Source organism: Leptonychotes weddellii, chromosome 6, assembly GCF_054177405.1.
Source record: "Leptonychotes weddellii isolate Sample4059 chromosome 6, ASM5417740v2, whole genome shotgun sequence".
NCBI classification, from domain to species: Eukaryota; Metazoa; Chordata; class Mammalia; order Carnivora; family Phocidae; genus Leptonychotes; species Leptonychotes weddellii.
In genome coordinates this window covers 127795177-127808984 of record NC_138374.1, presented here as the reverse complement: position 1 = coordinate 127808984, position 13808 = coordinate 127795177, and the positions used below count along the sequence as shown (strand labels likewise).

Below are 13808 nucleotides of genomic sequence, written 5' to 3'. Positions count from 1 at the left end.
CCAACAGCAGCACGCTGACAGCTATCCTGTGCTCGCGATCATAATAGCTGGAAAACTAAATCAACCCCATTCTGCCACACCGCCAGGCTTAAAATTACAGATACAAACACATTTCCATGACTCAGTGTCTTTGTTCAACTTTACTGGAGGATTTAAGAGTTTGGAACGTCAGTAGTACTGAAATGATATAAAAATTGTTAAAAAATAGCAACAAAAAATGTTTTATTAATTAAGTCTCGTGTAATAGGGATATTTCAAAATATATTTTAGGTATGTTACCAAAACCAAATTTTGGCACTCACTGGGCGGCTCAGTCGGTTAAGTGTTGACTCTCGGTTTTGGCACAGGTCATGATCGAGCCCCACATCGGGCCCCGTGCCCAGTGCGGAGTCTGTTTCAGATTCTTTCTCCCTACCCCTCTGCCCCACCTCGCGCTCACTCTCAAATAAATAAAATATTTTAAAAAATAACCCTTTCTTGATTCCATATCCCTTTAGCCTTAAAGTAAAGCTTTTGTCTACTTGCCAGCTCTGATTTGTCTTGTCCGTTCTCTTGAACCCACGTCATTTGCCCTCTTGCTAAGGTCACCAGTGGCCTCCACAGCGGTAAACAGCCATCGTTTGCACTCCTCCTTTTGCTTGCTCTTGGCATTTGCCTGGCTGATTCCCCCTCCTCTTTGAAACACGTTCTTCCTTGGCCTTCAGAATACAGCATGCTCCTATTTTCCCTTCTGTGTCTCTGGTCCTTCTCTCTCATCTCTTCGTATTTTCTTCTCTTCCCAATTTTCTCTCGTTTCCTTGCTGACCTCCTGCTTGTCAGCATTCAAGTTCGTATATTCCCAGCCTATCCATCTCCCCTGAACTCCAAACTCAACACCCTACTTAGCATTTCAACCTGGCTGTCTAACAGATACGCCAAACAAGGGCATTTCCACCCCTTGCTCCCACCCTGACCCTACAGCGGCCATCTTTGTCTTACCTTCATTTCAGTTGTAACATCAGGCCCAATCTCTAATGTCACCTTGACTGTTCCCTTCATACCTCACCTCCAATTGCCCAGCAAATGCTATTGACTCTAACCACAAAACATGTTTGGATACACTCATGGGTGGGTGTGCGCCTGTAGAAGCACCCAGGGCCCTGTGTTTGGTTGAATGCTCCACGGTTGCGATCTTGGAATTCTTTTTTTTTTTTTTAAATAAGATTTTATTTATTTGAGAGCAGGGAGAAGAACAGAGGGAGAGGGAGAAGCCGACTCCATGCTGAGCGCAGAGCCCGATGTGGGGCTCCATCTCACAATCCTGAGATCATGACCTGAGCCAAAATCAAGAGTCAGAGTCTTAGCCAACTTGGCCACCCAGACGCCCTTGTCTTGCAATTCTTAATAATGAAAAAAAAAAAATCTGTAATTGTGATGGGATGACAAAATTTATCATCCTAACCATTTTTAAGTGTATGCTTAAGTATTAAGTATATTTGCATTTTTGGGTAACCAATTAGCAGAACTTTTTCATCTTGCCAAATTGAAGCTATACTCATTAAACAATGTCCCCTTCCCCTCAGCCCCCTGCAACTACCATTCTAACTTTCTGCTTCTATGAATTTGACTACTTTAGATAAATAGTTCATGTAAGTGGAATCATACAATACCCCGCGTGATTGTCCCCCTCCCACCATCGCCCTCTCAGACCTCATAGCCTGTCTTTCTCCCTCAGTCACTCCTCTCCAACCAGCCTGAGCAACTTAGCTGCTCCTTTAACTTCCCATGCTCACTGCTTCCTCTGCCCAGAAAGAACTTCTTTCAGGCGTCTCCGGGGCTCAGTTTCTTACCTCCTTCAGATCTGTACTCAGGGACATGTCAGTCAATTCTTCCCTGACCACTTTATTTAAAATAACACCCCCACTCCTATGTCAACACTGTACCCCTCTTCTCTGCTTCATTCGTGTCCATAATTCTTATTACCATTGGACATTCAATACATTCATGAATAATTTGTTAATTCTCTCTCTCCCCCACTAGAATGTAAGCTTCATGAGGGCAGATTTTTCTCTCTTTTATTCACTGCTGTCTCCTCAGAGTCTAGGACCATGTCTGACATGTAGGAACTTAGTATTTGTTGCATGGATGGATGAGTGGGATAGTCTGAGTGCAGTGATTTGCACCATCTGGTTGTATTAGAAGTCTCACTTTACAACATCAGCTGAATGGGAGATCATTTCTGAGATGCTGAGGAAATTATAAGGGCTGCATGGAAATTGTCAGGTTTTAGTTAAAGGTAGTATATTAGGGTTCTCCAGATGAATAAAACCAATAGGATGTGTATATAAACAGAAATATTTATTATAAGGAATTGGCTCATGTGATAATGGAGGCTGAGAAGTCCCAAGATCTGCAAGGTGAGTCAGCAAGCCCGAGAACCGGGAGAGTCAATGGTGTCGTTCTCATCCAAAAGACCACAAGCTGGCGACCCAGGAAGAACTGATGTTTTGGTGTAAGCCTGAAGGCAGGAGAAAGCCAGTGCCCTAGCTTGGAGGCAGCCAACAGGAGCAATTCTTTCTTACTCACAGGAGGGTCAGCCATTTTGCTCTGTTTGGGCCTTCAACAGAAAGGATGAGGCTTATCCTCATCAGGGAGAGCAATCTGCTGTACCCAGTCTACCGCCTCAAATATCAGTCTCCTCCAAAAAACACCCTCACAGCAGCACTCAGAATGATGTTTGACCAAATGTCTTGAGCACCTGGTGGCCCAGTTACCTTGACACTTAAAATTAACCATCACAGTCAGACTTTAAATTCAGAAAAGATTGGGTATAGTAATTTCAGTCTGTATCTCTGCAAAGGATTGGCTGTAGGCAGTCTACTCAAAACAATAGAGGCCGCTACTGTTTTAGATATTCGGGACCTGGTAAATCTTTATGGTTTATAAGTGACAGATGATAAGATTAAAAACAAAAAAAATTTCCTTGCATCAGCTAAATCAACTTATTATAATTTGGCTTTCTTCCTGAAACTAACTGGAGTTATGTCGTTAACTCCTTCAGCTTAAAGGTGCTTTATCTTTTCTGAACATGAGGACTGTTTTTCTTGTCTTCTTTATGGAGAATGTTTGGAAGTAGGGTTCTTGTTTATTCCAGATCAACGAACAAGGCGGTAGAAAAATCACCCTAGCTTCATCTTTGGCTTTTACTTATTGTAGCTCTGATCAGTGGATTAGTGACCCCTAGAAATGTTCCCTGTTCCATGCACTTAACAGAATTCAAAATGTTTACCCACTGGGTAGACAAGACATGATGTTCACGTCAAATGGCTCATCTCACCAGAGTAGTTATTGTACACACCGAGACTGGAGAGGCCGAAGCCACGGATGGGCTTCTACATGATTCAAAGACACAGAGGCTCTTGGCTTTTGTAATGAAACACACAATAAACAAACAAACTCCCCTTGAGTCTGCATCTGAAGCTGGTGTCTTCAATTTCCATAAGTCCCAGCTCACGTGACATCTCTTGCTTAATTGCCCTTTAAACTGTTTTATAGCTTTATAGCAGCCTATAAAAGGTGATTTCCAAATATGACAAGTGCTGAAAGTCTGAAGGGGAGAGTTATCCAGGAGTCATAACAACTAAATCTGTAGCTTGCTCCCCTCACAGCTCAGCCTTCCCGGGAGAGGGCAAGGAACGGCCCAAGAGCTGGGCGCCATGGGGCGATACTCGGGAAGAAGCTTCCGATTAATCCTCATGTGCATCGTGAGCATCCTCCTCTTCGTGGTGGAGCTAGTGATCGCCCACATAGGCAACTCCCTCTCTTTGGCCTCCGATGCCTTCGCTGTCCTCTCCCACTTGGTGTCCATGATCATAGCTCTGCTTGGCGTGAGGGCCAGCAGCATAAAACAGCACAGGAAGAGCACTTTCGGGTTTCTCCGGGCAGATGTGGTGGGAGCATTGGGAAACTCCATTTTTGCCGTGGCTCTGATGTTCAGCATCCTGGTTGAAGCTGTCAAAAGGTATATTGATCCCCAGAAGACGGAGGAGCCCGTGCTGGTTCTCAGTGCTGGAATTATCGGGCTGTTCTTCAATGTCCTGAACTATGTCATCTTGGACTGTTGCTTCTGCTCGACACACAGGCCCCTGGGGGACGCCAGAACAGGTAAATAGTCCTCAGATGTGCTAGCAGATTTGGTGGGCCTCTCGTCCGTGACTTTCCAGGAGATCCTTCTCAAAGGAATTGCCTCCAGTCCACCGTTCCTTGTGAGCTGGTGGGGCAGCGGGCTGCTTTCACCTTGGGTGGGGGGTGGTCTTTTTTAAGTTTTAGTCACCAGGAATGAAAAGTGTTCAGAGAGGTAGAGAGGGAGTAAAGGTACTGAGCAGGTACAAAGGGAGCCATTTGAAAGGAAGTGGATATTGAAAACAGTCTCATTTAATTAGGGGCCAGATGCGACATGGCTGTGTTTGAATTTAAAAATAATATTTTAGTGTTCCCATAAAATACGTTCAAAAAAGTACTAACCTACCTAACCAGCTGATATCAAGCAAAGTGTCAAACAAGTGGCTAGGCTGATAAACTCTTAGGAATATATATTGGAAGAATTTATGTAAAACAGAGAAAAAATAAAGGAGATGATCTAGTGACCTTAGTTCTTTTTAAGATGGAACTATTTGTACTTATTCACTGTATGCATCCATCCTATTTGAGAAAAAGGAAAACTATTTACACGTGAACCTTTAGGTGGGACTTAAGGTGGGTACCAAGGTGGGTACTGGGTCATCTGTCAAAAGATGGAGTTAAATCTTGGATGAGAACAATAAATCTAAAGTAATAAATTCATAAGATAAATTAGGAGATGGAAACATGTTTCTTTATGGCCACAATAGGAATTAAATATATATAAAAAGCTTCTTGCAGAAGAGAGAAATTTCTAGCCCCATCACATGAACAGACCAGGTTCAAATCACGGCTCTACCACAGGGCAGCATTAGAGTTAGCTCACCTAGCCTGTCTGCCCACAGGTAATACGGAGGTAGGAAGGACTAAGTGAGATCCTGCATGTTCAGCACTTAACAGGCACTTGGTAAAGAGTAACTGTTGTTTTTTAAAAAACCAACATGCAAGACTTTGAATTATGTAATAATCCAGTAGCACTGAATTCTAATTGCTCATCCGGAGTCTAAGAAATTTCAAGATATTCCTTATTTGATGCTGATGAGTTTCCTCTCACTAGTAGGGGTGTTCTGCTACTAAGCCTGGGAGCCTTGGCTCTAAGGTTGCATTTTTCATTGTATTCCTCCTGTCTTTGCTACCAGTGTAAATTATGTCAGTTGAGTCCAGTCCCTGATCCAATCTCCGTCTACATTTTCCTGTTGGTAGAATGTATGTTATGAGAGCATCTATAGTATGTATTAACTATAAAAGGGAACAAAGAAGAAACTAGAACCTATATCTTTGTTTTAATGAATCCGTGAAAGCCTCATCTTTGAAAAAGACAGTAATGAATTAACTTGAGACCCTAAACCTTGTTTCCATCAGTCATCATGTAGAAATTATTACTTGAGATTCCAGATTATAAAATCCACATATTTGATATAAGACAACTGTTTATTTCTTATCGCTAAGTATAATTTCAAGGCAAGGAAGTGGATTTCTAGCAAATGATTAATGGACTGTTGCCATCACTGAACTTCCCATAATGTTTCAGGCATGATACACACCTGCATATAGCAAAGGAAATTTAGGTAAAGGGTTTGATTCTTTGACCAGTGTGAAAATTGATAGGCAACTATAATTTTATTTTTATAAATTGAATTATCAGATAGGTCTTAGTTCAGGTCTTGTTCGGGAAGTGGTGCTTTCCAATGTCTCTGTTCATGCTAAGATGACAAAAGAGGCTTAAGACAAATGTTTCACCCTGACCATATCAGTTTCTATTGCCTTAATTCCAGAATATCTACCTTCTTTTAAAGGGTCGGATGCTATATAGTTTGCTACTTTAACCAAGTGTAGTGTATGTTTGTACACATACAGCCAATAAGATCCATAATCTATGTTCACTTTATTTTGGTAGCTTTTGGTACTGCATTATTCTATTAGAAATTTCAGAATGTTTAAACCCTCCAAGTAATTTTAGCATCGCTACTTAGCTTCTATTACATTATATCTTGAGTTAGGATTCAGCACTTTTACTAAAACATACATTTTGATAACTTTCCCATCACTTAAATAAGTTTAAAGTAAGCTTTTGGATGAATCTCATACACTGACATTAACGTAATTTTAATTGTCTTCTGTTTCAAGAAGAAATGTGATTAACCCATACATATTAATTTATACCAGGAGGTATACAATATGAAAGAGAAAATGACTCTTGACTTTAGAAGATTTGACCTAATGGATAATTATTATATCCTAATTTATTAGGATAAAGAATTTCTATGGGTCTAGAACCCTAACTTGTAGCTCTGTGGTACCTCCTGGTTTAGTGATCAAAACCAAGATAACCCATCACTGTTTCTGTGGGATCTGTGGCCAGAGAGAGTGTTTACTTAGCAAGCCTTCAGTCTCTCCTGGTTCTGTGGATCTTTAACTCATTTTGCTTGATCTGTCTGATGTGGGAATTGACACCAGTTACATCTGATGTTTGACATTATAAGAAAGTAAAAAATAAGACCACTAACTTTAAATTAAATATGAACAGAATAGACTGTCTATACAGCTAAGTCTTAAAGCATCCCTGGGATTCATGGACTAAGAGAAATTGGAGAATCAGACAGATGGAGCCAGAAATTAAACAAACAAACAAACAAACAGAAGAAAAAAAACTCTGCGAGAAAGGAATGTGTAGAAGATTCAGCTGAGATGAAGGAGCCTGGAAGTTCTGGGTCAATCCCTGGCCGGCATGAGTCCAGCCCTAACATGAAAAATGATAGGGGAGGCAGGTTGTTTTGGCTAAAGTAAAAGGCAAAATGAAAAAAGTAAAAATCTCAAGCATGAAAGAAAAAACAAACAAGAGGGGAAGTCTGAAATGTGGATGGCTACGTGTGTGTTTGCAGAAATGGCAGGGTGTTAAAACAACATGTAGATTCTGATCCCAGGAGATATGTGACACCAAGGATTTTCTTTCTCTAAACTTAGGAACTAAATGTGCTTTGTTTATGTTTTTTTCCTACTCCTTGTTTACTTGATTTTCCTTGACTTTCACTTTGTCTTTTATGTCTGTATTTTATTTTTGGTTATTTCTCAGGATTGAGTTTTCTTTAAAATAAAATGAATAGAACTCTCTATGCCCTTGCCCAAAACTTGAACAGATAGATACCTTTATGTACATTGGCCTTTATTTTAAACCAGAGGCAATTTTATGCAGTCCTTTCTGGGCTAGATTAGGCTTGCCATTTATATAATGTATAGGTGACAAATTTATATCTGAAATATCTGCTTTTTATTTTATTATATTATTTTATTTTTTTACAAAATACCTTTCCTTTGAATTTACTTGAATTGTTTTTGAGTCCAAGTTGTGTTCATTTTCTCTCTCTCCTTTTCTCTCTTTCTCTCTCCCTCCCCCTCCTCCTTCCACCCTCCCTGTCCTTGTCCCCCTCTTTCTCACCACCTCTGTGGCATTATGTTTCTCCAACCAAATTGCTATAGGCAGTGAACACAGTAATCCACAAAATTCCCGGTTGCTGAAGGTTTTAACACAGTGCTAATTGGTTGCTCTCATCAGCTCCTGGTCTAAACTAGTCAGTAGTAGTTAGGACTCAGGACTCTAGCCTGATGGGAGCCTTTCACCTGGACAGTCCTGTAGACCCTGAAAGCAAATCTAGTTTCCTTTCCTTGTAGAGTAAATTCGATCCAGAGATTAGCAAAGTAAGCAAGCAAGGCTCTGAGAGTTTTAGGAGCGGCAAGAGGAAATCTGCTTCCTCTCTCCCAGTAGCAAATACCATGCAGTCACTAAGGGGGCAGAAACCGCCCAAACGAACATAGCTTTTCACACTAATCGTTCAGAGGCAGGATTGGAATGATGGGGAATTTGCAATAATTATTATATAATTTTAAGAATCATGCTTAATTCCCGAAGCTGGTACTTTGCCATTTGTCCATATCTGACACCGTTGTTTTCCAAGCACTCTCTCGGGTTTTGAACAATTAACTTCACATGAGGGTTCAGTGGTAAGTAAACACACGCCTGTCACAGCTCACAGTGTCTGTCCCACGGTAGGTTCCTCATGTACTCCCTCACATCTCTTTCCGTCTGCTCGCGGTGCCTTGGGGAGCCCCTGCCCCTTCTGGTTGCCCAGTGACAGGGCTCTGGGTCAGTTCTAGGGAGTGAATAAGAAAGATTAAATGAAGATTGAAACATAGGAGCTATTTCACATTTGTGAAGTCAAATTCAACTGAAGAAAAAAAAGAGGATAAACCAGCTCCTTGTTCTCAGCCATCTTCTTCTAACATACAGAGGCTGCTCTGACTGATATCTGGGTTAAATTTTAATGAAAACCAAGTGTTTATTGACATCTGTGGGATGTCAGGCACTTGGAAAGTGTACAGACAATAGTCCCAGCACAGTGGGCATACATTTGGAGAACTGTTTGTTTTATGAAAGAATTAAAATGTATTGCATTGAATTGGAGAATCGTGTGTATTATGAGACAATATTTGCTTATTTTCATTTACAGACAAGAAAACAGAGGCTGAGAGTCAGATCCGCAGTTACATAGGTAGTTCACGGTAGAGTTACAAAGAAATGACAAGGTTGAGTCTAGGCCCTTAAAGGCCCTATTCTGCTTCACCAAGAAAAGAAAAACCGTGGAAAATCGCTTGGCAATAATCACAAAATAGCATGTCAAAAAGTGCCAATGAATACACCATAAAGCGAATCCCAATTCCAGTAGCTTAGTGACCTCCAGAAAATTACTCCAACTTTCTAAACCTCAGTTCCTCCATCTGTAAAATGGGTAGGTAGGATCTATCTCATAAGGGTGTTGTGAGGATGAAATTACAGTGTGTGTGTGAACTGCTCAACGTAGCACCTGGTGGTGGTGGTTAGTAGTGATTGTCTAAGGGCTGAAGGGACAAAGAATGAATGAAATATGAGGAAGACCCCTCTGCAGACAAGTCCCTTGCTCTACTCCATACCCACGACTGGCAGCCCACCTTATCCCTGGCCAACCCTCATCATTGTTTGCTGTTAGTTATACATTTGATCAATACAGGTCCATCTCTAGTCCTGGAAAACCACACAAAACATGTATCTTGCTGATGACCGGTTAGCAGCATCCTTAGTGGGGTGAACCAGGAGCTGCAGGGACAAGTAACCGGAAAATACAGGCTCTGGAACTTCTTCCCTCATTTCCTGGGACTAATGGAGAAGATACGTAACCACTTTAAGCCTCATCTCATGTATCATTACACCGATTTTCAAGAATTGATATGCTTTTCTTTTGATAAATAATAATACCTTCATCATGCATGATTTTTCAAAGGGTTCTTATAAACATTATCTTCCTTGTCTTTCAGTGCTCAAGGTAACCTTTGTAGAAGGGCATTGCTTATATTTTTCAACTGTTAAAAATTATATATTTCAACTGTTATAATGGTATTAACATCAGACTATGTCACTCATTAAAATAATGCAAATGAAGCTCATATTTCCAAGTTGCAAACACAGAAACTGAAGCACCAAAGGTTTTAAGGTTAACCCAAAGTTGATGCTAGAACCAGGACTTTGCATTTCCGTATCTCTATCCTGCCATAAGGTGATTTGCCTTTTAAACATTTCCCTATAGTTCTGTCTAGCAAGTAGGGACATTCCCATTTTTCTTACCGAGAGCCTTCATTTTCCAAGAAGGTGGGCTGAAAGTAAGCTTATTATTTTGGTTTTCTTTTGGCCAGATCCTTACAAGATATAAAGAATATATTTATTATTTTTCTCCTCTGCCTCGGTCTTCCGATAGAGACAATAGTCAATGTGGTTTTTATAAAACATTATGTATCAGTGTCTCTGATGAGTATGATAGGCCATCATTTTTTATAAGTGGCAATAAATCTAGTGACTCCATTTTCTTAGAAATATCTTCCAAAGTCCATGTCCTGATATTTTTTATCTACCTCTGAGAAGGTGTCTTGACAAAATTTTGAAGGAAGTAATTTTCAATGAAGTATATCTGTGCTCTTGTTCTTTTTTTTTTTTTTCAAAGATTTTATTTATTTATTTGTCAGAGGGAGAGAGAGCACAAGCAGGGGGAGTGGCAGGCAGAGGGAGAAGCAGGCTCCCTGCCAAGCAAGGAGCCCGATGCGGCGCTCGATCCCAGGACCCTGGTATCATGACCTGAGCCAAAGGCAGACGCTAAACCGACTGAGCCACCCAGGCGCCCCTGTTCTCTTGTTCTTTATCTGCTGGGACAACACTAAAAATGTATCAGCCCAATAGGCAATAGGAAAAAGATGATCCTTAACTCAGGCCAATGAGAACTCGAGGTTGGTTCCTTAGAGGAGAGCAGCAGAAAGGTCAGGTTGAAGGAGGCACTGTCTGGATGGGCCACCTGTTTTCTGTAGAATTCTTTGCCTGAAGAAACTGCCTTGAGATTTGGTAGGACTGGATAGAACGGAACTAACAACAGTTTTATAGCTGGTGCCTAGAGTCAACTGAGGACATTGTTGGGACATTATGGGACCAATAAATAACTTCCACCTTGAGTCTAGAGCTAAGTGAGGACTAATAAGGGATCAAAGATAGTCAGGTAACAATAAAAAGAGTAGCCTAGTTCCTGATAAAGACTGGATTGGAGAATGTACCTTGAATGACACAATAGGCTCAGCAGTAAACTTGCCCTTCCTCTTAGAAGCAGAGCTCAACAACTGGGGGAGCAGAAGTGGGCCCCAAAACAGAGAGAGTGTACATTCTCTGAGGGCAGGCTGTCGGAAGGGTAAAGCCCAGGAGGGGCAGAACCAGGCTTCTTCCATTCCTTCAACTAAACCCACCAGTGAGAGAAGACCTTCCCACTCCAGGAGTGACTTCTTACCTGAAAGTTGGAGTGGGAATGAAGGGGGTCAGACAGAGGCCGCCCCAGTGGGCCCCTCATGGAAACACGAGACAAGCAGGAACAAAGATCTCCCCTTTACCCTCTGCTGCTTCGTGTATTCTTCACTTGCAGCTCTCCTTTCGGGACTAGAGGAACAGTTAACAGGACAGAGTTGCCCACTTTCTGAAGGCTTGGGCTCCCAATACCAACCAATGTTTCCTTTGGGTATTCTTCTTGGGACCAGTGCTTGGCAATTTTGATACCCCCTAAGGACTGAAATGGATTAGAACTGTAAGTGTATCAGGGAAATCAACCCTGAGACCACAGGTGGTCAGTATTGCTCACTAGAAATTACACAGTGACATGAAATGATAGCATCAAGATATTTTAATAATTCAATGTCAGCAATATAAAAACGCCCTCAATTTAAATGTGAATCCCCTCACAATATCAAATTAGGAGAGAAAAATTAAAACCCAAATTAGATATGTTTGACCTGATGCGTTCCTATCCAGAGAAATCAAAGGGTCTGATTATTAATTTAGAGGACAGACCAAAGGTGTGTCAAAATGAAACCATAGAACCCCCAGTCTTGTTCACTTTGAGCTCAATCTCAGTTTGAGTGTCTTCTCTGTCTGATAGAGCCAGGGTTCCTCCAGTAGTTTTAGCTTGGGTTGTTTTCCACTGGGATGAATGTCATTCTTCAGGATGTCCATGTTGGGTAAGTTTGGCACCAAGACTTCCATGTACTCCACCTTTTAAAGATCTCTTTGTCTTTGTAGGGGCGCCTGGGTGGTTCAGTCAGTTAAGCATCTCACTTTGGCTCAGGTCATGATCTCCAGATCCTGGGATTGAGCCTCACATCAGGCTCCCTACACAGCGGGGAGTCTGCTTGTCCCTCTGCCCCTCCCCTGCTTGTGCTCTCTCTCGCTCTCTCTCACTCTCTCTCAAATAAGTAAATAAAATCTTTAAAAAAAAAAAGAGAGGGGAATGCCTGGGTAGTTCAGTCAGTTGGGTGTCCAGCTCCCAACTGAGCAGGGAGCTTCTCTCTGCCCCTCCCCCCACTCACACACACACACACATACACACACACACTCTCTCACTCTCTCTTTCTCTAAAATAAATACATCTTTTTAAAAAAGATCTCTTCATCTTTGGTTTTCTTCAGTTTTGCTACAATTTCCCTACATAAATTTCTTTTTATTTATCCCACCTGGGAATCATTGTTCTTCCCAAATCTAAGCATTTGTATCTTTTATAAATTCCAGATTTTCCAATACCATTTCTTCTAGTTTTGCCTCTCCCCTGTTCCTTCTATTTTCTCCTCTTGCAACACTAGTTAGATAATATCAGATCTTCTCATTCTGTCCTCCATATTTTGTACACTGTTTTTCATATTTTCCCCTTTATGTTGTTCCATGTTACATTCTAGATAGTCTAGGCTGTTCTTCAGATCTGCCTTCACTTTTTCAGAAACTGATACTGGTTCAATGTGTGTGTAAAGCTCTGTGCCACTTTGCCACATGTGTAGATTTATGTAATCACCACCAAAATCACGATACAGAGCTATTACATCACCAAAAACTATCCCTCTTGCCATGTTTTTATAGTCATACCCATTGTCCCTACCCTCACTCCCTGTCTCTATGCCCTCAAAACCACTCATCTGTTTTCATCTTTATTATAATCTCAAAAATGTTATGTAAAAATAGAATCATACATATGTGACCTTTAAAATTGGCTTTTTTCTTTAGTATAATGCCCTTAAGATCATCCAAGTTGTGTGTATCAGTAGTTGGTTTCTTTGTATTGCTGAGTACCATTCCATGGTATGGATGTAGTCAGATTTTTTTAAGCCATTCTGCCAATTGTATGCCCTTGAATTGTTATATTTATACCATTTACATTCAGTGCAATTATTGGAGGTGAAGGCTTAACCATTTCGTTTTTATTTTCTGTTCATTCCTTCTGTTTTTCATTTCTCTGTTTTCCTTTTCCTGTCTTCCTTGAACATTTTTTAGAATTCAATTTTGATTGTCCTATTTTTTTTGAGTTTTTGAGTATATCTTGGCATAGCTTTGTGAGTGGCTACTCTAATCATTGCATGACACACACCTAATTCATCCGAGTGTGTCAATACTGTGTCAGTATTTGAGTGAAGTGTAGAAGACTTACCTCCCTTTATGTTCCATTATCTTCGCCCATTTATTTATTATTATTGTTATTTTCAGAGGAGGGAGGAGGGGCAGAGGGAGAGGGAGAGTCAGAATCTTAAGCAGGCTCCACGCCCAGCATAGAACCCAACATGGGGCTCGACCTCACAACCCTGAGATCATCGCCTGAGCTGAAACCAAGTCAGACACTTAACCAACTGAGCCACTCAGGCGCCCCTATGTTCCCCCATTTATTTATTTATTTTTTTTTAAAAGATTTTATTTATTTATTTGAGACAGAGAGAATGAGAGACAGAGAGCATGAGAGGGAGGAGGGTCAGAGGGAGAAGCAGACTCCCCGCCAAGCAGGGAGCCCGATGCGGGACTCGATCCCGGGACTCCAGGATCATGACCTGAGCCGAAGGCAGTCGCTTAACCAACTGAGCCACCCAGGCGCCCTATGTTCCCCCATTTATAGCTGTTTTAGTCACACTCGTCCCTGAGACCCTGCTCATCCTTTTTTTAGGAGTAAGTAGAATTTTAATCCTTAACTTATTTTGGAAACATTCCTTTTCTTTGCTTTTTAGTTGTTTGAGTGGTTTTCAGCCTCTTCTTTTTGAAGTGTTTCTTTTTTCTTAATACTTTT

General features: G+C 41.1%; 1 protein-coding gene across 1 annotated transcript in view; it reads left to right on the top strand.

Moving 5' to 3' along the window:
• The first annotated feature begins 1735 nt into the window (after positions 1 to 1735).
• The window catches only part of SLC30A10 (solute carrier family 30 member 10), a 42948-nt gene continuing 30875 nt past the window's right edge, over positions 1736 to 13808 (top strand). Inside the window, exon 1 of the mRNA XM_081825187.1 lies at positions 1736 to 4143. Within this exon, the coding sequence (XP_081681313.1) occupies positions 3696 to 4143 (448 nt within the window). The 5' untranslated portion in view covers positions 1736 to 3695. The remainder of the gene's footprint in view (positions 4144 to 13808) is intronic.